We start from the raw sequence: 25,917 nt of genomic DNA on the forward strand, positions 1-25,917 counted from the left end.
TTTAGCACCATGTCCTGTGTTGTACCCTAATGGTAGTGCATCCCCCCCAAACACCAGCTTGTAGGCAAGTTTCTGTTGTTTGCTAGCAGATAAAAGTGACAAGGAGGCACCTTCACACCATAGAAATCAATAGGGAGCGATAAATAATTTTCTCTTGGGGAGAGGGCAGGACTCAATTGCACTCTGTCTCTCTACAGATATTAATTTGTTCCACATGAACTGGCTGAATGAAGTGTTCTTTTCATCTAGGATTTAAACTTCTGAGTATTCAGTATATCTTAGCCCCAAGGAGTTATAACAGCGAACAAAGAGCACAAGCGAGCTGTGTTCCATGAATGTGTTGAGGAATAGCAAAGATTCGGGTCACAGAGGATCCAAAGAAGAGGGGGGGAAAAAGCATATTCTGAAAGCACCCAAAGATCTGAGTGAGGCTCCCTGCTAACACTCAGTCGCCAATCTGTCTGTGGCGTGTGCAGAGTGTGCAGCAGAGGTGTCACTGCACTTGTGCCCTACCTTCTCAAAGTCGACGGGGTACATCTGCATGAATGAGCTTTTCAGAGATGGTGAGGCCAACTTCCCTTTCAACTCCTCAAGTTGGGCTTTCTCTGGTGCAAGGACACAGAGAGAGTTAGAAACATATGTTCAGGAGGAAATAACAACAAATATCAAAGTAAAACTCACTCACCGGCATCATCTCTGTCCTCTTGTTTCTCCTCCTCCATCTCCTTGTCAGTGAGATGAATCTTCACGGAGGACTTCGGAGTGAAAGGTGGTACGTGGACTCTTTCTAAGGTTTCTCTGACAGCAGCGCGGTCTCTTGTCCCGCTGATTCCGAAGAGCTTCCCGTACAGATTAGCCGCTGCCACAACATACTCCATATGGGTAGTCTAAAACACAGAATTAAAGTAGAAACTGTCATGTTTTAACAGAAAACACAATGTCTATATATATGCTAAATATACTAAAACACTACCATGTCATTGTGCATTTCTTTAAAACATCGCTTTGTCTATCTACAGGAAAATTAAGAAGCTATCTGTAAATTATAATTGGTTATTTAAAGCTGACTCAGCAAACCTAAGTGTAGGGTTGAACTGTAGAAGGGACATTGTGTAAAAGGTAAATGAAGATAGAGCATTAGGTCCAAATGACTTCCCTGAACAGAACAGCTGTAACAATAGGTCACTTCCTTTATCTCTCTGAACACACACATGTTCATTGTATCTTACTGCAGTCATTGCTGCGTACGGCACGACAGTACTTTACATTTTATGTGCCTACAACACTTTAGTTAATTCACTAATAAGTAGATTTGCATGTTGTGCAACTGCTGCATACTGAAGCTGACATCACCTGAATACAACTAGATATGAATTATAGAATAGAAGAGCAATATAAACAATATCTACTGTAGAAATTACTTTTTTATCAAAATGAAAAAAGTACAAAGATAATGTATAACACAGCCAAAACAAAAGAAATAGATTCAAACAAAGATGTTGCAAATAATAAACACAGATGCTATTGTGACATTATACCGTATTACAAAAAAAAAAGGCCCTGACCCTAGCATCTGCAATTGTAGCCTTGTCTGTCACACGGGTGGAGGGTCAACAATAATTTGTCAAGGAGATAAAAGGACAGATGACAGGAGACGGAATAATAATGCTGACAGTACAGAGACGGTAGAAAAAGGTGAGGCCAAATGACGGAAGGAGAGAAGCCAATCTTCTGTGTGAGATAATGAGAAGTTGCAAATTGTCAATTCTTTTCTACTCTCAATGCATCATTACAACCGTCCAAGTTAGAGTATTTTAAGCTTATTATCAGCGTGTCTCTCTCGTAACTTAATGTGAGAGTATGTAGAAATCAGCTTGGCCATCAAGGACGTGGCCGTGTGGAGAGCAGATTATTATCTGCATGGCATTGTCCATTTGGAGGTTAAGTGGCATTCACAGCTCAGATAAGAATCAAGTATATGGTCAAAGTGAGGAAGAGACACTATCAGACCAGATAATGAAGGAATGCGAGCGGTCATCAGCGAATACTGTGGCATCTTTCAGTCATTTCTGTCCACTGTTTTAGAGTGCATTTCATGATTACTCCTGCAGGAAGACCAGACACTACTCACCCTATTGGGGTCAAAGGTCAGTGAGTGAGGGCATCTCTTGGAACCATACCAGAAGGGAAGACCAGCAGCAGTCACCTAAAGGGAAGAAAATCTCTTTTTCACGATGATCAACAGCAAAAATATTGCATCTTTTACAAAGCTCTCTGTTGTTCTTCAAAACACAAAGGTGACCGCCACAAGAGGGTCTTTGTCCCTCATTAAAAAGGGGTCAACTTCTTTATTCCAAATGCTTCGTCTTTTAGAAGAATTCTTATGCCGTGTACCTTGATCACAAACAACTTACCGTATATATGTATTACGTTATACAACATCACTTAGTCCTTCCTGCCAGACTAATATAGTTATCAGTCGTGTGTTGACAACACAATGTATATGTCTGATAAAAGAACAAAGGAAGTGAGAGCTTTGATGTTCCAAATGGTCCATATGCTGGGAAAGAGAGAGTCTCCTTCTGGTGGTGCCTGTTTTCACTGCAGGGAGCTTTCTACAGCAGCCAAAAGGCATCAAATCAGCATTCAGACGGCTTGAGGACACCAACAATGATTGGTCCTTGAAAAGGTTGACACCACTTAGTTTTAAAATTGGCCGAAGAAGACTCATTTTAAAGACTACAACCTTAACGTCCTGTTTCTTTATTCATAAATCATTGGTGAATTTGTGAGTTATGAGATTTTGTATGATTCTTATTTATAAATATATGTGATTTGACATCTATTCATTATTATTTCAGAATTGATTTGTATTATTATATTATATATTGATAATTTACTGGATGGGATTGTATTAACAATATAAGGCCTTTAATCGGACGTCTCTCACTCCCTCTTTATCTCTTGGAGTTGGACTTGAGCCTTGCGTGGAAGCTGATCATTGTAGGATTAAAGATGCTCCCATAATGTCTTTGGTTAAAATACAACCATTGTTGCATGTGTAAAATTGTAAACACAAATGCAAGACCACGCTCACTTCTACATGGAGGTTCACACCCAACAAAGTAGTTGATATATTTGTCAGGTTGGTTTGTTAACGTCCGTTAGCCGTTTTATCATAGTTCCTCAGAAAGTCTGTGGTCGAGAGTGACTTTCCAAGAAGACAATGAAACCATAACTCTCATCTAGGTTACTACGAAAACGAGAGATACGGAAGAAAAAAGAGAAGCAAAACATGATTACCTTAACTGCCAGTTCTCTGTGCTGGGTTAAAATGGTAATTCTAACACATGGTGGTTCCTTTTATCAGCATAAGCCATAATACTAAAAGTTGTGTTTTTCTCAAGGGAAGTACAGGGAATGTAGTGCTCTATTATAAATATTTAAGCAGACAGGAGTGGAAGAAAATCTCACTTAGGAATTTTTATAACCCTACAGGGACATCTAAAAAGGCTAGAAATGGCCAGTTGCTGGACTGGGATTGTGTTTAGTGAGGGTCTGTTTGAGTTGATACTGATCCGTGCCCCCCAAGGTGTGGCAGCAACATGTGACATCACTCCGTTTGCATGCTTCACCAGATTACAAACTCTCAGAGCCGCTCGGAGATATTTATCAGCGATGGCTTTCAGTGGTTCGGGTTACAGACAAGGCTCACAGTGGTCTCTGAGCCACGGGAAATATGCTGCATTACACCATGAGGTGAAATGTGAAAACTGATTGACGTTCCTTTTGTGCCAATGCCTCATTGCAGTGTTTCACTGTTTGAACGGCAAGAAACACACTTACAAACACAACAGTGCCCCTCGGTGTCCATACAAATAAATCACAGCGTTACAATACTTTGCTTTGTGGAGTTATGTTTCCTCTGGTGTGATTTTACCGCTTCAGAAGGTAAACAGTGCAGAAGCTGGCGGATATCGTTGTTATAGAGAGTCTCCCACTGGCAACGGGCCCATCTCACACAGTCTTCCCAGCTCCTTGGGCGTTGTCCTCCAGCTTCCATGTCCTCCAGGCTGCTCCACAGACCCCCAAGAACCTCCAGGGCCTCGGCGTCTCCAAGGCCAAGCGTCCGCTCCACAAACCCGTTATCGCTACAGGAAAGAGTGCAGCAATATATTTTGATCAAATAGCATACATACAGTATACGAAAGGTAATAATGTGGGAAAAGTATCAACAAGTAGTCTACATTTCTCAAAAATAAACTTCTGAAACCTTCAACATCTATTTTTCTGGCATGACTTGTTTTTTGGCAGTATGTGAACTGTGGGAAGAACGTTTGACCTGGAAAGGGAAAAAGTCCTCATGGAAAACATTTTGCTTCTAGGAAGAATGACAAAACAGATTTTTTAAAATTAAGGCGTAGTCTAGTTGACTCAGAGGGGATTCTTTTGATACTCGGCTGAGGATTAATAGGAAGGGAAGGAAGTGGTTAGTAAGTTTGTAATGTGCTGGTGAGTGCAACTCCATACTACACAGCATTATCATGTGCCAGCTCACCGTACACATCCCTGTACTGCGTAAACAAAATAAATGTACCTCTTAGGCATGTAGTTACACCTCAGCAGGTCTAAAGAAGAACATTTAGCGTCACAGTTTGCATTGAGCTGCATGGGTTGGAGGTTAACACAACACAATTTGACTTTTCTTTCCATAACTTCATTAACCAGGTCTAAACATCTACTGGAATACAACATGTAGCTGACCTGCCTCATGAAAATGTCCATAACGGTGCATTACAAAGAGGCCTCTGAAAAACACATAGTACATGATTTCTACACATTAGTGTAAGGTGAGAAACATTAATGGCAGTGTGTCTGTTCTCGTCACAATTTTTCCAATCTGTTTAAAGACACGGGAAAGTGTGCAAGTGCTTTACAATGAGGGGGGATTACATCAAATCCCACCAAAACAAACAGAGACAGAGACTTCTCAAAACATGGCTGGATTAGGACGGCTCCGAGGCTCAAAGCTGTCACTGACGTGCCGTTACGTTATAATTAGGTCTATTTTATTTTTTACAATCACTGATGAAGACCATTGACATGATGAAGAACTCTCTTGTGAATTAATCTACTCTCTTTTTACATTCAGCAGATGTTTCTAAACCAGAAAAACTCAAATTAGTTGATAGACTTTATCAGGTTTTTTTGAAGAAAATGGTGTTAGAGCTGCTGTGGAGGATACAGTTTTTATTAGGGGTGTACTGCCTAAAGCCAACCACATGTTTCCCTGTTTATAAAACAAAATAATGAGCTTGAAGTACTTCATTAGAGTTTGTAGGTTTCCTGGAATGCTTTGTAGAAGAACAGAGAAGCATTGTGAAAAGAGCTAGAAGTGGTCATTAAGTGGCAGCAGACTGGCACCAGATTGAAAAACGTAATTTCTCACGTTTGTCGGAGGCAACACTTGTTGTGGAAAAAGTTACATCTTATGACAATGCCATCATATCTTACCTCCAGAACAGATTCACGTTTTCAGGTGTTTGTTTGAAAAGCCCTTCGAACTGGTCTCTGGCCCACTAAAAGAATTGTAATACAAGATTTGTGTCAAGAAAATCCAAGAATACAATGAGTGACCAGAAAGGCTCTTGATAAGATTCTAGGGCTGTATTGTAACCGCACGATAAAACAATATATTCAATTCAATAGAATTCAGTTTATTTTATATAGCCCAATATCACAAATTACAAATTTGCTTTAGAGGGTTTTACAATCTGTACACACACGACATCCCTGTCCAAGTATTAGATTAGATTAGATATTCCTTTATTAGTCCCACAGTGGGGAAATTGCAGGATCACAGCAGCGGGTGCACATTAGAGCATTAATAAAAGATAAACGACCCTTACTGAATATGTTAATACGGTGGATTACATTATTAGAAACATATTTCCCTATAATGACGTTAAATGCAACACTGCCATAAAGTACTATAGGATTAAAAAAAACTAAGCATATGTAGTAGTCTTTACTTCGACTCAACATTTTAAACCCTTAAAGTAAGAAATATTTCACGTGTCTGGTCTTTCAGTGTAGGTTTGAAGCAAAACGTAGGAAATCAATCAGTGTAACTCAAACACAAAGCCTAATCCCATCGTACCTGCAGGGTGTGCTCAATGCGATGAGGGAAGTGCTTGAGAGTGCACAGTGGGATGCCTTCATTAGAACTGGATGTGTCTCGGCCATACGACTCTGTCAGGTGAGGCACCACCACCAGAGTGTGACCCTGTAACCCTGAGGTTCCTCCCTCCAGCAATGGTTTCTGGTGTTGAACGCAGCGTCCATCAAGATAGACCCCTGGGCAGCAAAAAGAGGGATTAGGAATGTTCTTTTACAAGCATTAGTATTCCAATATGTACTGTAGGCTTTACTGCTCCGGAATAATAACTGAGGTAACGAGAACTTATAATATAATAATAGTTACAAAGACATAATAAGTGCCCTCACTGGCTTCCATATTATCAAGGGCTGCAGCAGCTCCATCGAGCCCCATGAAGAAGTCGTCATCAAACACTCCTTCGCTGCCGGGGTCCAGGCGGTCCTGGTGAGCGGTGATGTTCATCCGTGGGTTAATCTCACGCACCGCTCTGGCTGCAACTTCGGATTTTGGTTTCTGTTCATGGACAAGTGAGTAATTGGGGGGCATGCATGTCAGACACAGACAACAGTGGTAACAACAGATGGAGGGCGAATTTAATGAAATGTTAATTCATACAAAATCAATAAGTTAGTTTTAGGATCCTTGTATGAAACTTTTCCAACACATGAGCAAAATATAGAAGTAATTTGGTAATTCATCGTGTATTTTTTTACTGTCGAGACTCTCAGTGTTCTTCCATTGTATAACAGTGGAATCAGCACATTTTATCTCCAGAATTTCAGAGCAGCCGATGATTTCTTGTCAACATACACACTAAGTAAATGATGTGTTGCATATATTGTCCTAAAGCACACTGCAAAAGAAACCTGCTACGAATGATGGAACGTGAATGTGTAATCTGACACGAGCTGTCTTAGACTGTCCCAATAGTTCCCCCCCACACACACACACACACACTCCCACCTGTCCTATTAGTAAGCCGTCTGCTGAGCCTTCAATTTAACCAGGTCAAACAAGAACCTGTGAGCTCTCATGGCATGTGAAATTCTTCATTCCAGAGTGTGATGTTGGGCTTTTTCCTCACCCCAATATCCTCAGACCTGAACAGGAACTGTCGGTTCAAGTTGGATCTTGCTATGAAGTCCATGTCTGTTACGGTGATTCTGCCCTTTTCTCCGGCACCGAGCCCCATGAGGGCAAAGTTCTTCAAAAGCTCACATCCGATGGCACCAGCTCCAACCTTAAAAAATGACAGGAGAGATTATGTCGGGCTACATGTATATACTGTATCCGCTGGTACGATGCAAGGGAAAGTCATGAAATTAAAGCGAGAAAAAAAAGATCATCTGTTTTTTACAACATAGCAGAAAATGATTTACACTGCAGCACATTATTTGTTTCACTTCCTGATACTTTGCGTGCAGTTTTTACGGCAATAAAAGAAACACATGTATGCTCTTTCTCTAAAAAGTATACACAGACAGCCAGTAAACAACAGTTAAACTAACACCTTTAAAAGGAAACAGAGAAAGGCCCCTAAGGTCAGCACTGGGCCTGGCAGGAAATGCTGGCTGTATCGCAGCTATTTCCTGCATGTGCCATCATTAACACCACATGAGCTCAGAGGTAAACACAGATGGAGCTGCATTCCCACGAAGACTGCGCCACCTGCTGGACATTCACCAAACCTGCCCTCACCAGGAAATACTTCTGCCTTTCAAGCTTCTCCTGGAACGCCGGCCCAAATACGGCAATCTGTCCATCGTATCTCGTGCCTTTCTGTCAGAGAAGAAGAAGAAGAAAAAAGCGTTCAACTAAAAACCAACGTTGGATATTAATATTAGTATCATTGTTATTACTATTGCTGATGCCATTACTGCATTTATTGTCACTACATCCTCTGCTGCTGTTATTTTTGGTAGTTGTAACTTTTTCATCATGCCTACGATTCTCATTATATGAATCATATGTATGGTATGATTGGTATGTGTGCTTTATTGAAATCAAAAGTATCTCTGGACATACTGCTGAAAAGGAGGCCTCTGTCAGCTGGTCCTCTTCTTCAGGGAGGCACTCCAGTGCATCAAAATATAGCCACTGGTGAAGAGGCGTATATTTCCTACTACATGCCTACAGGAATGTGAGTGCAAAGAACAAAGCAGTTCAGTGAGTAAGTGTTATAATTAATATACACAGTGTAACTATCGCACTGTTATTCTGGTTATAAACTGAGAGATGAAGATGACCTTACCTTAATAACTTCTTGAGCTGCAAGGCCTCCAATGAAAGCATTGATAGGAGCCAAGTCACCCCGGGCTGTGTAGGAAAAGGTTCTCACAGCAGCTTCATCCAGCTGTTCCAGCTGTGCGACTGTATTCAGCGTTCCCACTATGGCAAGCAGAGCATCTGCATCTGACTGTATGAGAACAATCATGTCGAGAAATGAGTAGAAACAATCCTGTAAACTGCTTTAATGATCATACTACACCACTTTATCTTGTTTTACTTTTGTTGTATTTATGTATGACTAGTCATATAACTTGTTTTGTAAAATGATTGAATACTGGCTGTAATATCCTGGAGCCTTCACCGACCTGAGACCGAGGACCAGGGAGTCGCTGCTCTTTCTCTACAAAGCCGTGGAGGGCCTGGAAGGCCAAGTGCAGGGTCTCGTGCCTCTGTTTCTTTCCATAGTCGTTCATCTTCAGCAGCTTGTGGTCCAGTAGAGCTTCATTCAGTGTTTTCTGCCATTTATGTTGAAGTTATTTAGTTAACAAAGAGTGCAAATGAAAAAAAAAGGTTGTGGATGTGGATACTTACAAATGTTAGCGTGCAGGGCTGCTTAACCTCAGTCACTACTCCTCCCTGTTCGTACTGAGAAAATGCTGAAGTATCCCCAATGCTGAAGGAGTATATGCCTGGTTACAGGTGACACATATACAGATAGTGAGACCACGATGACATCTCATCGTTACTATTGTTAACTATGGATGAGTGTGTTTCAGGTGTCAGGAGCTGAGGGAAGACACAAAGTGACACTCACCACAGTCTTTGATGTCCACCGGGCCGATGCTGTTGAGCTCCGTCATGCCTTGGACTTCAGAGAAGAACACCTTAGAACCATCTGAAAATCTACTATGCCGGTCATCTGTGAACAACACCACTCCAGGATTCGCCTGCAACAAAGTGATGTTGATAACCTTCAAATTTGAAAGATATATTTGAGTAATTTTTTTACACTTTGAGAAAACATGTAGAAGACATTCGGAGTGGGGATTATTTACATTTGAACCGGACAAGTCAGAGACGCCTACTGTGTGGAGTTATGCATGTTCTTCCTGTACATGTTTGGATTTCCTTTCACAGTCCAAAGGCATGCAGGTTAGGTACCAACTCCAAAATACAGACTCCAAAATACCCGCGGATGTGAATGTCACCCAACACAACTCTTAGGCGGAGGGGCGTGATAATATAAATGCTTTCAATCTGCCAATATCATAAAGCAAATGGAGGGTATTACCTGAGAGACACTTTGTATCATCGCTGTTGCCGGCTTCTCCCCATCCTGGTCCAAGACCTCAAACTCCTTCCCAAAGTCACAGAACAGCTGACTGCAAATTAACCAAAGGGGTTTTATACGACTTTCTTTCTTTGCATTATTAAGTACATTCAAACTTCTTGTCGCCCACTTACCCACAGAGGCCTTTGGTGTCTGCTACAATGAACTTGATTCCATTCAAATGGCAGAACTCATTAAAACACTTCTGCTCACTCAGTGAGGAGTCAGTGAGGACCACCACCTGAAAAAGGACAATTCCTCCTCCACTCAGAAAAGTGTTTTTCTTGTTGTTACTGTTGTTGTTTATCTGTGCTCACCTTAAATCTGAGTTTATGGCATGTAAGTAGGCAGGAATTTGAGACATCACAACTAGTTAAGAGGGCAATTGCGTTCCAAAATACAAATTATAGACCGTTTCAAACTTGACAAGATAAATATTCTAAATGAGCCACATTTGTATTTTCTGTTGTAACGTTTGCAAAGATGTTGGAGACATCTTGTGTCCAGCAGTTACACTTTTTAAATGGCAAACATTTGCATTATTATAAACTTTTTAATGAAGGAGAAAAGGTAGATGTCATTTTGAGAATCCCAATAATGTCTACTATGCAGCTAGTCTTGTCTTTGTGTACCTGAAACTGCAGAAGCAGCTCCTCATCCAGCGGTTCAGTGATGGCCGATACATGCACACCTTGGTTCAGAGCAGACAGCTGCTGGAGGGAACATGTGGCTCGATTTTGACCAAGATGGGATTCCTTCAGGAAAAACTGGTGAGAAAATGATATTAAAGCTTGTAAAAACTTGACTGTCTCGCCATCTTCATCTGCAAAGTGAGTCTGCTCATTGGTCAACTTCCCATGATGACCATGAGCACCTTTTGAATGTTTCGTCAACAGCCTTTTCCCAGATCAAGAGTTAACTATCAAACTTAAAATGGCAAGTTGTTTGACGGCATGTTTTAAATTTTGTCCATGTCCAGGCCTCAACAGCTATTTATAATTGCTTTATGGTAACATTTAGAGCATTGGATTGGCAAGGGAGTAAATGTAAAAGAAAGTAGGATGAACCTTTATGATGGTGCATTTAGACAATTATTGTATTAAAAGTTAAAATATGCAGTGATGTTACTATTTAAATAGAAAAGTGAAAGTAAAAAACTAACTTTAGATAATACAAAAGTAGTTGCTCAATTAAATCGAAGTTACACGTAGACTTTATCTCCTAATAATGTATATTAATTTACAGATCATCATAGTGTTGTTGGTACCTGCGAGGACAGGTCGGCCCACACCACCTGGCCTTCATCCTGGACGGTGACAGACTTCACTCCGGACAGGATCACATTTTTGGCAATTTCCACGCCAAGGCCACGCATGCCCGCAACGAGGACGTTGGCTGTGGCCATGCGGCGCATCGCCTCGTGACCCAGAACATACCTGTGCAGGTACAAGAAGCAGTGAGCCCCGGTGGGTCTGAAGTCTTCGTGGTTACACTGGTTCATGTGTGTGAGTCGGTGGTACTTACAGCTGCCTGGAGTAAAACCCTTCATCGATCTGAACTATTTCTGACATGTCTCACTCTCCGGTATGATGACCAGTCTGAAGCGAGCGATCCGCTGGAATAACACCTCAACACGACCAGGTCCAGGATCAGAGTGAAGACCGAGCTGGACAAGTTAGAAAATGACCGTTTAAATGAAAGTATTTCACTTTCGTTTCATTCGATTCTTTGTGTTTTTTTCCCCAATAAACCGTTTCTAGTTTGGCCACCAGAGGGCGACTCCGGACTGTTTATTCAGTTGCAACCACAAGCTGCTCCTGTGAGGAAAAGCACCTACACTTTAGGTTTAAGTTAATCAAGTTAATGAATTGATGATGTATTTGCTCATAGTGGAAACTTTCTGAAAGTCTATCTGTATAAAAGAAAAAATCCCCAACGTTCTCTGTGCTCCCCTTAAACCTGAGTTTAAGATTTGAGACACCAAAACGTTGGATGGCAATCATTGTCCATATTCAAATTCCACAAGTGTTGTGGAATACTTTCACTGAGGAGAGACTTCTCAGTAAAGTAGGATACATATTATCTTCAGCATTAAGGTGTTGACATGAGCACTATTTCCATTTTAATAGATATTCTTTTGGTGTAGGAGTAGTTGTACTTTTAGAAAAATAAAAGTAACTGAACCTTTTGTTTTTACACAAAATAGTTAATCAAAACAATTTTTTAATGTTATTTATGCATGTTTATAATTTATCACACATCTCACTCCTGGTAATGTTATACATGTTTATAATATACATGTACATAAACACCTCTTGGTAGAAGCCATACTATCTAAATTTCTTGCGATATTTTCGAGTATATCTCTGTACTTGTGCTTAATATCTACATATTCCTTGTATGGACCACATCTAAATCCACACTGCATGGTCCATTGCACTGCATATGTGTGTTTGCTCCCTATGATATGAGCCACGTGTTCAGTAAGTTAGGGACAGACCAGACGCATTAAGGACTGAATGTGATGTCCTCAATATATATATATATATATATATATATATATTTGTTGACAGTTTGTTTGTTTTCTCTGTGTTATACAACGTCTTGCTTCTGCATTACTTCTCATAGTTTTCTCTGGTGATTTTGGGCAGTGAATACTATTCAAACACTCTGTGATTACTGACCTTTGGATTCAGTGGTAGATGTTTAACTTTTGGATTTATAACGCCAATGAGAATATTTATATTTTATGATGCTGCTGCTGCTGATGAATAGCCTCATGTTTAATGTTACAGTTCAATGTCCAATATGAGTGAGTTTATTTAATTTCTTCTTTTTGTCAATCCTTTTCATTTATCTGTTAAAAGGTCACATTGCTGACATTGTACGAGGTGGTGTGACTGGAGGGGGGAGACATTCCTCCCACAACTTCCTGGCTGTAGTTGCTTATATTTTAAGAGTAACTTCATTCCATCATCGGAAAGCAATGCAGTTCTTGGCTAAATTCCGACAGGCGTAGCCAAGATCATACTATTTTCAAATGTGGAGAAAGTGGCCTGAGTGGAAAATCAGCTGGAGATATGATGACTCTTGGGAAAGAAATGAAAGGGAGATTTTTTATTCAGATTTCGCAACTATTTCAAACTTCCTTGTTGCGGGCGCGGCTTGACAGAAGAGCGACCACGTCAAGCACGTCAGAAAGACTATAGAATTTCCGGTCTTCAACTTTCACAATAAATCAGAAATCTTACTCAAGCACAGGTTTTGCTGATTGGTACGAATACTTGTGCTAAATCAAACTGTAAAATATAAAGGAATTGTAAATATAAGTATAGTATAGTATACGGTTCTGTTTAGCATTAAGGTTGTTTGAATTCAGTTGTTACATTTTCCACAAAGGTTACTTGAACTTGAATGTCATTCAGTGAAATGTAAAGTCTGATTTTCATGATCTGTGTGTTTAATTGTGACAGCAATTATTAGTAAAGATCTGTAATATCATCCTAGGCTTGTAATATCAACAAATCATGTTTCATTTGGGATGCATACCATTTATTTTAAATGCAATCACAATCATTTCTTAAATACAATCTTTTCATCTTTTTTCCTCCCTCCTCAGAATATTTCACGTTGCCTACTGCTTGCTGTGAAATGAAATTCTCACGGGGTAAAACTATTATTATAATTATTGAATTTTTAAAAAGCAGCAATAAATCATGAATCAAATGAACAATGTTATCAGTGATGCTGCCTGAAAATCGAACTGAAAGCATTATAAACTAATCATGAATCACTCCCACCATGATGACTTCTTCTTGGAGCGCTTTTATTTTGAAGGCGAGTGTAAGCTCCTGTTTTCATCTGTAGACTGTCTTTCATACCAAAGCCTAGATGTAGTTCATTATTAGTGTAAACTCGGTCTCAGTGGGAGTCCGGTGCTGTCAGGTGAGACGCTACTGTAGGTCAGTGAATGGATCTTCACTAACACAGGACATTTATCTCAAATAATTCACATTTTGAGACTGTTGGGCAAATCACGACGACATTCGCCCTTTCAAAGTGAGGTAAGAAGATTGCTTTTTAGACAGCCTACATGTGTTAAGGAAGATGTCTAGAGTAGCTGTTGTTCCACGTTAATAAATGACCGAACACACTTTCTCATAATTCACAGCTAATCGCCTACCTGCACATGAAATGTAATTGTTGTTATTATAAACATGAATTTTGGCATTTTTACTTTTTTTTAAATTTAGACTGAGCTATTTCTCTTGTATGTCTTTGGAGGCCTGAACATTTCCATAGTTACTCTTCATGTTGCAGCAAGTTATGTCTTGCCCACACTAGATTTTATCGTGACTCGAGCAACTTGTTATTCTGAGCTTTATCAGCTCTATAACCCATTCAGTTTCACAGCTATGTCATATGTGTGCCTGTCAAGTGTTATTTGTCTGGGGGGGAAAGCAGCATCTACTCATTCATGGGTCTCTGCAGCTGATACCTGCTCCTCTTTCCTCAGTATACCTTGCTACATTGCTCAGTTTAAACAAGCTAAGATATTTACAATATCCAATTCCACGTCAAAAGCAACGAATCTCTGTTGAATGTGAGATTCAAATGTTACTGCTCTTTTTCTGTTAAATCTCAACATTCCTTCTGTGTTTCCCTCACAGACGGGGGCAGAACCACATTCTGGTTCTCCAGAATGTTCTCTTGGAGGAAAGTATCTTTAAGGTAATACTCAATCACGGTGGGCTGTGACGCGGAGATGGTCACTTGGGCCGCCTTAGTGACAGTATGCATATGGATACAAACACAAACCGCCTTAGGGCAGCACACATGTGCTTCTACTCCACCCAAGAAGCTGGATTTCACTGTAAAATACTCCCTCCCCCACTTCCAGGCAGACAAACCTATACAGAACATAGCTGTGAACTTGGAGGAGAATCGGTCAGACGTGTATGTTGCATGTCAGAATTTAATAGAGGCCGTCAACTATGAAATGGAAAAAGTCTGGGATGTGAAAACTGGACCTGTTGGCAGTCCTGACTGTGAAACCTGTTTGTCGTGTGACATAGAAATAGACCCTGAGGATCCCGTAGATACAGACAATAAGGTTCTGCTTTTGGATCTCTCTGCACTTCCCACTCCCTACTTGTATATTTGTGGGAGTACTCAACATGGGATCTGCCACTTCATTGATACTGGCTCTACACCGCCAGAGCCAATGTGTTTATACAAAAAGAATCTAAACTCTCCAACCAGCTGTCCAGACTGCCTGGCCAGCCCCCTCGGCACCAAAATCATTATCATTGAACAGAAAGCCACAACGTCCTTCTTCGTCGCAGCCTCTGTCAATGACGAAGTGGCACAGAGGTATCCAAGGAGGTCATTATCAGTGTTTAGGCCACTTTCAACTGAAGATGGCTTTGATATGATCATTTCTGGCCTGACAGTGCTCCCAGGTCTACGGGACTCTTACAAGATTGATTACATCTACAGCTTCTCCACCAAGGAGTACGTCTACTTCGTGTCCCTGCAGAGAGAAACCCCATCCAAGAGCAACTCCGCTTTTCAGACTCGTCTTGGACGACTACCGATAATGATTCCAGAGGTGTGGCTGTACAGAGAGGTGGTCCTGGAGTGCCGCTACGAGCCAAAGCGCAGGAGGAGACGGAGAGAGGATTACAAAGACATTGTGTATAATGGACTACAGGCGGCACACTTTGGGCGAATGGGGAAGGACTTGGCAAAAGAGGTCAGGGTGACCGAGGCAGAAGACATCCTTTTTGGGGTGTTTGCAGAGGTGAATACACATGGGGAACCTAAAAGAAACTCAGCCCTGTGTGCCTTCCCTTTGGCGGAAGTAAACTTTGCAATAGACAAAGGTGTGGAAGCCTGCTGCACGTCAGGTCCAGAGCAGCTGTCTAGAGGTCTCTGTCACTTCCAGCCGAGCGAGAGCTGCCCGCACGAAGTGAGTAACTCTTCTTCTTTTTTTTTTTTTTTTACGACTGACTGTTGTCAGAGGAGAGCAACGGTGCAAAGGTCCTCCCAGGCAGGAAGTGAACTATTATGACAAACACTGTGTAAGAAAGTCACCTGTGACCGGAACATTGTAGAGTATCATTAATTAAGCTTCAGGTTTTATATCATCCTCTTGAGCAATAAGGGATAGCGTGAAGTAAAGCTTACCTACTGGACTAGTGTGTGTGCCTGTGGGCAGTGGCTACTCTGATGAAGGTGTGTGAGAGAGCAGGGAAGGGTGGATGAGTCAGTAGTGTGACCTGCACGTTGCCACACGGTTTATCTGCTCTGTTAAGTTTGAGTATTTCTCTGTGAATGGGTGGCAACTGTTTACAGTACAGAACGTTGATATGAAAACTGTTTTATCAAGATTAGAGGCTCAATGATTAGGCTACGTTGGATTCATCCGGTTGTACACATGTTCCTGCCCAGAAAACTTAACTAATAAGCTACTCGTGTAGAAAATTGTTGGAAGATGAAGACAACAAGGTGGTTTATATCTAAACCTAAAATATAAATGTAGGGTTCACTCTCAAAACACCCTCATGAAATAGAGCATTTGTCGGTGGTGCTCGACACAATGATAAAGGTGTGGTCTTTTCCCCTTTGTGGAGTTCAAACTGTGTCCTTTGAGCTCCCGCAGCCATGTGTACACCGACAGCGATGTCTGCCAAGAAACACAAGCTATAAATCCTGCTGATAAAGAGGTGGAATTCCAAAGGGAGGGACAGCGTTAGACTGCCTGTCTTTTACGCATGTTATTTAAGTAGGAAACGGTTAAAATATTGAATAAGTGAAGAGTATAGGGAGGAGAGAATCTTTCATCTAATCGGTAAATGGAAAAAATCCATGCAAAATAAAATAACATGGATACCATATGTATTCACGCTTCAAATGCTGAAATACTAAGGGACCTAAAAGATCAAATGACGGGAATATAGAGCTTTCAAATAGTGGGAAGCAAACAGGGGCATGCTGCGGCAGGTCAGCTAAATTACTTTGCAGTGGAATGTTTATTATTAGTTTAACATATCCTCTTGTTTGAGTCATTTCTCTTTATCAACGTGTGCTCTGCTAAACGTCCACACACATCAGTCGTCAACTTGTTTTCTGTGTGTGATAGTATGGAAAGTCCGGTTTCAGTTAATGACGATCCGCACTGAGAATCAGTCACAAAGTCAACACATGGGGCCGGGGTCACTGCTGTTTTATGTACTTGTCCCTCTTACAGCTTGTTACTATATGACTGGAGGCGAAGCTTCAGAGCACTTCCTTCCCAGTCGGAGACTGCTGCTGGCAGATGCAGATACTTCAGATGTAGTGATGTAAAAAGTAATACCCTTGCTCTGTATGTGTATCTCCTGCTTGCACAGAGCTCTGAAGGTAATGCCACATGCATGGAAAAACCCACTTTCGTGTCAAAGCCGTACTACAGACTAGACCTCTTCAACAGGCAGATGAGAGACGTCCTTTTCACTGCTGTCCTGGTCACCACTATTGGGAATCACACGCTGGGTCACTTTGGTACCTCAGATGGCCGAATACTACAGGTAGCAGCATAACACAGTAATTAAGTAGTGTGCTTCTGCACTTTGAATGTATTATACCAAGTGCCTTCTTCACTAGTCACAATAAACTGAATTTAAAATGTCTCAACATAACATTTGTATTGTTACTCTCGTCAGCCTGTGTGTATTAATAAGACTCTCAAAATGTAAACCCTTGTGACGTTCCTTCTCTGTGTGGTTTAGGTGATTCTTGCTCTGTACAGGCCTATTGTTTTTGCCAACTACTCTCTTGGGGAAAGCCAAGTGTCCAGGACAGCAGATGTGTACTCAACTGACTCACTTCTCTTCGTGGTGGGAAATAAGGTACATTTTGTCAAATACTGCTTGTCTTTTCTTTTTTGGGAGGAGGGGGGGGGCGCAGCCATTCATAAGTGCAAACAGACTAATATTTTGACCCTACTGTGTCTTCCTTAGAGGTAAAATGGCAACAAACACACACATAGTCAACCTCGAATAGGTGTACATTTTTCAGTGGACAATTGAGTAAACAGGATTTAAAATCTATTGGATAATGGATTCATTGGTGAAAGCTGCTATAACTAATGTGTCAGAACCCACACACTATAATCACATGAGTAACAAAAGAACACATATGTATCTTAAAGCTACGAATATAAAGTACAACAAATAATGCATCCATAATCAGCTTGAGGACGCATGATCAATTCTGTTCTTCATTTCGGCCAAAAGGCTCGACTGTGTTAAAAGTATGATTTCAAAATGCTTTTCTGCAGAGCAGTGGAGAGGATCCATGTTTCCCTGCTTACCTTTTGACTGTTTTTCTCTGCTACGTGTGGCTGAATCCACCCTCGTCTTCTTCTTTCCTTCATCAAGATGTTCAGGGTGCCCTCTGCAGGACCAGGGTGTGCACATTTTATGGCATGCTCCATATGTTTGACGGCTCCACGCTTCATGAACTGTGGCTGGTGTTCAGGAATCTGCTCGAGGCAGCATGAGTGTTCCTCTCATTGGAACAAAGACTCGTGTGCACCGTTGATAACAGAGGTAGATCTGTAGCTAGTTGAACTGATTAGCCACTGCATCAAGTTTAAAACCTCACGGGTCTCATGCGGCAACATCCTCTTCAATTTTTTTTATATTTTCTGTGTAAATAAATAAGAAAGGCCATTGCCAGATGCACCAAATGTTCTTAATCTGCAAATCTGCTCTCACCAGTGCTGAATGATGGCTCACACCTGATCATAAATGGAAGGCGTGTAGCCAATTGTTCATTACTATAATAGGTAACGGCCCTAGACACTATATAAATAGCAGGTGTTGTGGGCAAAGAATTGGAGGGATGCCACCAAAAAGCAATAAACCATTCAGAGGCTGAACGGGCACATTATCAACTGAGGGTTTTATAGTTTTTATTTATAGTATTTATTCAGCCCACAAATGTAATAATCCAATAATAATTATTACTCTAAAACATATAATATGATATAAATTTTTTAATTTATGTTTTATGTTTTTTATGTAAATGTTAAAGTTTCCTTTCATTGGACAAACTATTTTTGGACTGTGAAGACAAGATGTTCTTCCTAATCTTGTTAAGAGGGTTCTTGACCGCTCCTAAAAGAGTAAAAAAATAAGAAAACGTGTACTAACAAAAAACAAAACAAATCATGGATAAGAACAAAAGTAAGAGGGCATTAAAACAATATATTGTTTCCTGCATGAGACCCAGTGAGTCATAAAGTTACACCGATCACATTAATAGTACTGATTGTACTGAGATGCTGATTCCTCTGGATGAAATCCCTTTCCTTTGCAGTTCTTTCCTAAAATGGCACATGCTGGTGCTGAGACAGAAGTGACACTGTGTGGCAGTGACTTCCAGTCTCCTCTGCGACCCGCCATCATCAGCAGTCAGACCCACATCGTCACTGTGGGCTCTGGGACCGTGTGTCGGGTGCTGCCTAAGAAGAGTAGTAGTAAAGTGTGAGTAGCATTCATGCACACAATGTCAGAGACATTTCATTTTCTCAGCTTTTATGTTGGAAAGTTCGGAGCACTGCTAGTCACAAGCCAACAAGTTAATGAGGGAAGAGTGATATATATCAGCTTAAGTTACAAAAATTCATTTAAAACAAGAGCCGCTGTGGATCTATTTTAGAGTTTCAGACACTGTCACTATTTAGTTATTCGATTTGGGATGTTTGGGATTTGTTAAAAGGTTTTCTCATCCTGAGGTGTGGCTGGCTAGTCTTAACATAAAATAGCATTTTTTTTCCCGAACAAAATAGTTTCAGAGTATGAATACTGTGGAAATGTTTCTGTCTTATTGCAACAGGTGCTGTTGGAATATCTTCATCTATTGAATTCACAGACATGTCGTTCCTTGTTTCCTTTAATACAGTCTAGTATGCATGATTCAGGAAAACACCCCAAACCAGAACCTCACTATCACTCTGGAGGTACACGAGGGGGAAGTGGAGGGCCGCTACTCAATCGAAGGCACAGCACAGACGCCTGGCTTCTCTTTTGTGGTGGGAACGAAAACATTTATCCACTTTAAACCATTTTAAAATGAGTTCTGTGTATGGTCTGTATTTGTGTGTAGCGTTGTAAAGTTTCACCTCTTTCTTACCAGGAGCCGAGCATCACGGAAATCCGGCCCGACTATGGACCTGTGTTTGGAGGAACGACGGTTACACTGATCGGCAGATATCTTCAATCTGGGATACAGAGAGATGTCTTCCTTGCTGGCAAAATGTGCAACATCCAAAGGTGAGCAACATAGAATAATTCAGATGAGTAATGAGCTCTAACACATTAGTGTGACTGTGTTCAGAGACCCCTTTTTAAATTAAGAGAATTGTACACATTTGCTTTCTGGTTATCTCTCTTCTTTTCAGTGCTCCTGAAGGCAGCGGGGGTTCTTCCATCGTCTGCCTCACAGGAGCTGCAGCAGGTGTCGGGAAGGTACCCGTGATATTCACCATCGACAACTTACAAGTGACGACCAACAAGACGTTCTTCTACAAGACAAATCCTTTGATAACCGCTGTACATCCTCATTGCAGTTTCCAAAGGTTAGGACGCTGATCCCAGTCGTATTATTGGACTCCAAATTAAGTGATATCATAAACTTAATAAGACGGTGTTTGGACATAATAACATATTGCTCATTTGTACTGACACACAGTGGCTCCAGGCTGGTGATAGAAGGTCATGATATTGACTCTGCCCACACAACTGTGGTTCAGTACGTGTCCAGAAATCCCAACATGAAGTTTCTTGAACGAGTCAGTTAACATTTTGATTTTATATTTGTGTAAGTCTGTATCGACAGTACACTCTTCAGTTAAATTGTTGTGATTTCAAACAATACATGATGTGCTTTTTCCCTTCAGGTCTGCAGCGGCACAAGTAATGCCACACATATGGAATGCTGGGCCCCGGTTTTTCCTGTGCTAGAAGAAAAGTCTGACACAGGAGATGTTTTTATTCACATGGATGGGAAGCGTAATCTTTTGACGAGCCGTTTCGATTACTACCCGGATGCCAACATCATTCCTTTTGAAAATGAAGACATGGAATTACCTCTAAAACCAGGAGAGACGGAAGTTTCACTGCATGTATGTTATGGACACACTCTACGGTTACAATTTCATTTACATCACGAGTTTTGTTGAATTCAAATCTCAATCACAATACTTGCACAGCACAATTATTAATATCTGGGCATTCTTCTCTTTTTCCCAAATGTAACAACAGCATAACAAACTGAATACAGTGAGTTCATGTATGAAGATCATAATGACCATTGGGGGGGTGAACTGCAACGCCCAGGTTCTGTTAAATGAGCTGACCTGCAGGATACCCAAAGGCCTGGTGATTCCCAGCAAGGGATTGGCCGTCAATGTGAGAGAGTCTGCTTTTAAATCATCAACGTTATCCTGATTCACTTTATACTCATTGAAATGCATCTCACGAGGGTCCTCAACTGTTCCACCGCTCTAGGTGTCAGTGAACGGGATTGTGTACCCCGTGGGTAAAGTAGTCAACGATGACGGCAACAACAACACTGTCATTGCGGGCATTGTGCTGGGCATTTTTGCCGCATTGGTAGTGGGTGCTGGCCTTGCGTTACTTGTGATGATCCATTTGAGGAAAAAAAAGAGAGGTAAGTTAATTCCTGAAATCCAGAACACTTACCTTTGACTTACTTTACTGCATATTTTCAGAGGTAATTGAATTCATCCTGTACATCCTTTTAGCCAACATAGAGAATCGTTTGTCAACAATGCTTTCACGGCACCGAATGGGCAGCGGTGTTGATGCCTCTCCGACAGGCGACTACAGACGAGGTGAGAAATCCAAATTCATTCACTATCCATTTTACTGCCACTTTTAATCATCAGCAGCAGCTGCTCAATACACATTCCACATCATCAGTTGTATCAGTATTAGAATAGAATATACACTTTTATGATGGTCTTTTAAAACTTTTTTAGGTTAGAAGATTGTATCACATACTGTCGTCTGTTTGGTAAGAGAGCTAACAAAAGATGCCTGTTGAGTCCAACATCGTCATGACGTGGTTCCCTCGTGTCCCTTGTGTGCCGCAGTGGATCTGTCCAGCCAAACATCAGGTTCAGGAGGAATGACCTTCCAAGGCTTATTGTATGCTGCCAGCAATGATCATCTTTCCATTCCTTTAATGTCTCGGGACAACCTCTCAATGATCAGTCTGAGCTCTGAACTTCTTGAAGAAGTCAAAGATGTCCTGATCCCGGCTGAGATGCTCCGGATTGAGGATAGCCAGATTATTGGCAAAGGTAAGTGTCTCATCTCTTATATTTGTTGTTTTTGTTCCGTCCTTCGAATATTTTTACCAAATATTCACAGTAAAAACATATTCTTGTTATGCAGGCCACTTTGGTACAGTCTATCATGGTTACCTGATAGACAGCAGTAAGCAAGAGACCCACTGTGCAGTCAAATCACTGAACAGTACGTGAATGCCCTTTCTAAAATAAATTAAATCTGTATCATATGAGCTCCTGGCTGTTGGATTAATCTCTATAACCGCCTGTGCTGTACGAACAGGGATCACAGATTTGGGGGAGGTACACCAGTTCCTCAGAGAGGGCATCATCATGAAAGGTTTCCACCACCCCAACATCCTGTCTCTGCTGGGCATCATGCTGCCTAAGGAAGGGCTCCCTCTGGTGGTTCTACCGTACATGAAGCATGGAGACGTGCGGCACTTCATCCGCTGTGAGGAAAGGGTAAATTACGCAATGAAGCTTTCTGGATGTTTGTAATACTTCAGAACATGGGCTTTTGTCTGTTTGATACTTCCTTGTCCACCTTCACAGAATCCAACAGTGAAAGACCTGATCGGCTTTGGGCTTCAGGTTGCCAAGGGGATGGAGTATCTAGCCCAGAAAAAATTTGTCCACAGAGACCTGGCTGCCCGTAACTGCATGTGAGTGTGAATCATACACTGATTACAGGCCTGTGACATGTCAGTGGAGAAGCTGTTGTCACACCATTAGGTCATGTATTAGAAATATATAAATACATACATCATTTGTACTGATCTACTACAGCATAGAGACATTTGTTAATCCTTAAAAACAACTTCACAAAGTTAGTAAAAGGGACTTAACGAATATGAATATACCAGATTACTTGTATATTATTCAGAAAGGCGTTTATCAATTTTAGTTGACTTTTATGACTTGTTTCAAATATTCCTCTTTTTATTATAGTTTTAACTATGTACTGGCTCTGTGGCACTCTGAGATTATTGGATGAAGAGTGCCTTACAAATGGAATCCATTATTATTTATTTGTATTTGTATTTAACATTAAACCCTTTTCCCACCTTTGACCCTTTTTGCTATCTTCGAGACAATAAGATACAATTGATGCCACCCTCATGCATTTAACTATTTCTGCATGCACCTGTGCATAGAAAATCTCGAAGGAGACCTCACTGCTCATCAAAACTGATTGTCCAAAATGGCGTGAATAAAAGCTCACTTGGCTCTTTTTGAGCACACCTTGAGTCAAGAGGTGCGTCATCTTAACAGGAAGTGGCAGAGAGCTGTTTTCTTAAGGTGCCTTCTCTGTTCAGGCTCGATGAAACATTCACAGTAAAGGTTGCTGACTTCGGCATGGCAAGAGACATCTATGACAAGGAGTACTACAGCATTCAAGATCACAAACGGGTCAAACTGCCAGTGAAGTGGATGGCCATTGAAAGCTTGCAAACACAAAAGTTCACTATCAAGTCTGATGTGGTGAGTGTTCATTATCCTGTCTACTAAAATATGCTTCTCACAACTATCACATATCTACAATATATTGCATTTCTATTCCCCAGTGGTCATATGGTATCTTAATATGGGAGCTGTTGACCAGAGGCACTAACCCATATCCAAATGTGGACCCCTATGACATCACACACTACTTGTTGAAGGGACGTCGGCTTCCCCAGCCACAGTTCTGCCCCAATACTCTGTAAGAATCATATCTGCACCCTGTAAACATCACATGCCATTATTTCAAACCACAATCGTTGCAGTATCTTATCATCATTATCTACATCTCAATTAAATATTATATTTTTAAGCTCAGAATGGCATCCGATAGTTCACTGAGCTGCATACATATTTACCGACGTACTTGCTCATTCACTCATTGACATATGTATTCCTTCCACAGCTACTCTTTAATGCTGACATGTTGGGACCCAGAGCCTGAGTGCAGACCGAGCTTCAATAGCCTCGTTACAGAAGTGCAACTCCTCCTGTCCGGTCTGGAAGGAGAGCACTACATAAATCTGAAAGTAAACTATGTCAACTTAGACCAGCCCCGGCCCTACCCGCCCCTGACTGAATCAGCAGATGAGGCCGAGGCCTCAGACTACGACACAGACAGTGCTGATGGCAGCTGAGGGTGCAAAGTCCGAAGACTCTGTAATAGGAACGCAGGATCTGGATTAAAGTTGGACAGCACACAGGAGAAGTGACTCCGTATCCTGGATCCAATCATGCGTCACGTTGAAGGTTTGGCTACTGATTTGAAAGACACTGTAGGTACAAAAAACTCTTATTGGATCTGAGACAAAACCATGCTGGAAGCTCCCCATCCCTGTGACCACGTTTTATTTGTAGTGAAAAGGAGTGTGACAAAATGAATGTAAAATGTGCAATTGTTCTCCAACTTGCAGAATAGGATGAGTTGAGACTGTGCTGTAATATAAATATATGTATCTAAGCCATTGCATTAGACGGGGTCTATAACAGAGTCAACTTTTTAATATGATATATATATTATAATATATATATACACAATTTTCCTGCTGAATGGGGATATAATACAGATGATATCTCTTCATATAGGCTATAGAATGTGGACTTGATACTAAAGGACGTGGACATGTGAAATCATCCGACTGCATGCAGAGTAACTCAATGATTTAAAGCCATTGATACTCAGCCAGAAGCTCTGCACCTACGGAATCACACAGCGAACTGCCCGTGTTGGTCAGATATCATCGAGGTCCAGAAACTCATCCAGTACCTGCCATTACCACTAGAGTGCAACCGATGCCTCCTTCTTCAGCATGTAGTGCTTCTATGGCTGCGGCAGTGACGTCTGCTGCACTACGGCAGACAGCTCAACACAAATGGGTTACACAAACAGTACAACTGCAATATATTCACCTGAGCAAACGGATCCATTCATTTCAACTCAATCAACACAATCCACACTGAGCATTTCCCCTTGTTGCCTGCATGTAATTACAATGATCTTCACAGCTAATTAAACAATCAATGGGATATTTGAATTTATGCATCGATGTTTTAACTTTTAGACTGACTGCAGTATGTATATATATATATATATTCTAGGGGTAATAACTTTGGCTCTGGTATATTGCTGCATGTTCTCTCCTTCCTGCCAAGCTTGAACTTTGCTCTAAGTTTCACAGTAAAGGGCGTTGTCGCGCAGACACATGGTCGATTGTACACGATACTTCTCAAGTAAAGGGTGTCAACAAATTGAGGTTTCTCGAAACTTGTTTTTCAAAGCCTCACCCTGAATTTATCCTAAAAAATAATCCACAAAACAATTCGTCCCGAAAAAGAATTAACACAAATTGTATTCAGAATTGTTTTTTTTGTCCTGAAAAAAAAGCAGATCACTAAGCAAGAAAAGTCCTTATAAAGTGTATCATCAAAGCAAATGACAGTGCAGCCCTGTCTCTCGGTCAGATGGGAGAGTGATCATCCCGTAACCGCAACGTACCCGGTTCGATCCTCGCTCTCCCCATAGTTGCATGTCGAAGTGTCCTTAAACAAGACCCTGAACCCCCTGTTGCTCCCTGGAGGCTTCCCTGAAGCCCACTGCTCCTGAATAACTCAGCATGCAGAGAAGAATTTCCCAACAGGGATACATAATTTCTTTCTTCTTTCTTTCTTAAAACACACACTGTAAGGTCTGAGTTATGTCAACTGCAAGCTTCTGTCTGATCTGTGAATCTAGCATTTGTGATACTCTATGAATAATGTATGGCTCTAAAAAAAATATATTCCTTGCCTTCAGTTACTGGAAAGGTGTCAGTGATGATGGCGGGCTCTAGT

At 41.1% G+C, this 25,917-nt stretch overlaps 2 protein-coding genes across 2 annotated transcripts in view; one reads left to right on the top strand and one right to left on the bottom strand.

The window, feature by feature from the left end:
• uba7 (ubiquitin-like modifier activating enzyme 7) overlaps window positions 1–11,438 on the bottom strand; it is a 35,519-nt gene extending 24,081 nt beyond the window's left edge. Inside the window, exons 1-19 of the mRNA XM_056436679.1 lie at window positions 11,244–11,438; window positions 10,987–11,155; window positions 10,352–10,486; window positions 9,854–9,960; window positions 9,681–9,771; window positions 9,204–9,336; window positions 8,981–9,078; window positions 8,755–8,904; window positions 8,412–8,576; window positions 8,186–8,290; window positions 7,859–7,939; window positions 7,245–7,400; window positions 6,508–6,673; window positions 6,161–6,357; window positions 5,515–5,579; window positions 3,941–4,151; window positions 2,132–2,206; window positions 686–887; window positions 514–605 (exon numbers count right to left, since the gene is read on the bottom strand). Coding sequence (XP_056292654.1) covers window positions 514–605; window positions 686–887; window positions 2,132–2,206; window positions 3,941–4,151; window positions 5,515–5,579; window positions 6,161–6,357; window positions 6,508–6,673; window positions 7,245–7,400; window positions 7,859–7,939; window positions 8,186–8,290; window positions 8,412–8,576; window positions 8,755–8,904; window positions 8,981–9,078; window positions 9,204–9,336; window positions 9,681–9,771; window positions 9,854–9,960; window positions 10,352–10,486; window positions 10,987–11,155; window positions 11,244–11,290 — 2,445 coding nt within the window. The 5' untranslated portion in view covers window positions 11,291–11,438. The remainder of the gene's footprint in view (window positions 1–513; window positions 606–685; window positions 888–2,131; window positions 2,207–3,940; window positions 4,152–5,514; window positions 5,580–6,160; window positions 6,358–6,507; window positions 6,674–7,244; window positions 7,401–7,858; window positions 7,940–8,185; window positions 8,291–8,411; window positions 8,577–8,754; window positions 8,905–8,980; window positions 9,079–9,203; window positions 9,337–9,680; window positions 9,772–9,853; window positions 9,961–10,351; window positions 10,487–10,986; window positions 11,156–11,243) is intronic.
• A 2,201-nt stretch (window positions 11,439–13,639) lies between these two features.
• mst1ra (macrophage stimulating 1 receptor a) lies at window positions 13,640–25,113 on the top strand. The gene is made up of 21 exons (XM_056437742.1): window positions 13,640–13,783; window positions 14,390–15,690; window positions 17,114–17,290; window positions 17,492–17,611; window positions 18,143–18,313; window positions 19,086–19,252; window positions 19,671–19,800; window positions 19,905–20,041; window positions 20,170–20,346; window positions 20,460–20,559; window positions 20,668–20,892; window positions 21,032–21,178; window positions 21,278–21,440; window positions 21,535–21,624; window positions 21,886–22,095; window positions 22,190–22,270; window positions 22,367–22,548; window positions 22,639–22,748; window positions 23,403–23,568; window positions 23,652–23,788; window positions 23,993–25,113. The coding sequence occupies exons 2-21, from the start codon at window positions 14,485–14,487 to the stop codon at window positions 24,222–24,224; spliced, it is 4,128 nt and encodes a 1,375-aa protein (XP_056293717.1). The 5' UTR covers window positions 13,640–13,783; window positions 14,390–14,484; the 3' UTR covers window positions 24,225–25,113.
• Window positions 25,114–25,917: the final 804 nt, after the last annotated feature.

Source organism: Pseudoliparis swirei, chromosome 18 (genome assembly GCF_029220125.1).
Source record: "Pseudoliparis swirei isolate HS2019 ecotype Mariana Trench chromosome 18, NWPU_hadal_v1, whole genome shotgun sequence".
NCBI classification, from domain to species: domain Eukaryota; kingdom Metazoa; phylum Chordata; class Actinopteri; order Perciformes; family Liparidae; genus Pseudoliparis; species Pseudoliparis swirei.

Coding starts and splice junctions, on each gene's coding strand:
- mst1ra (XM_056437742.1), top strand. CDS start 14,485: ATGGTCACTTGGGCCGCCTTAGTGACAGTATGCATATGGATACAAACA. Junction 20,560..20,667: donor ACATGAAGTTTCTTGAACGA/GTCAGTTAACAT, acceptor TTTTCCCTTCAG/GTCTGCAGCGGCACAAGTAA. Junction 21,625..21,885: donor GACAGGCGACTACAGACGAG/GTGAGAAATCCA, acceptor TGTGTGCCGCAG/TGGATCTGTCCAGCCAAACA.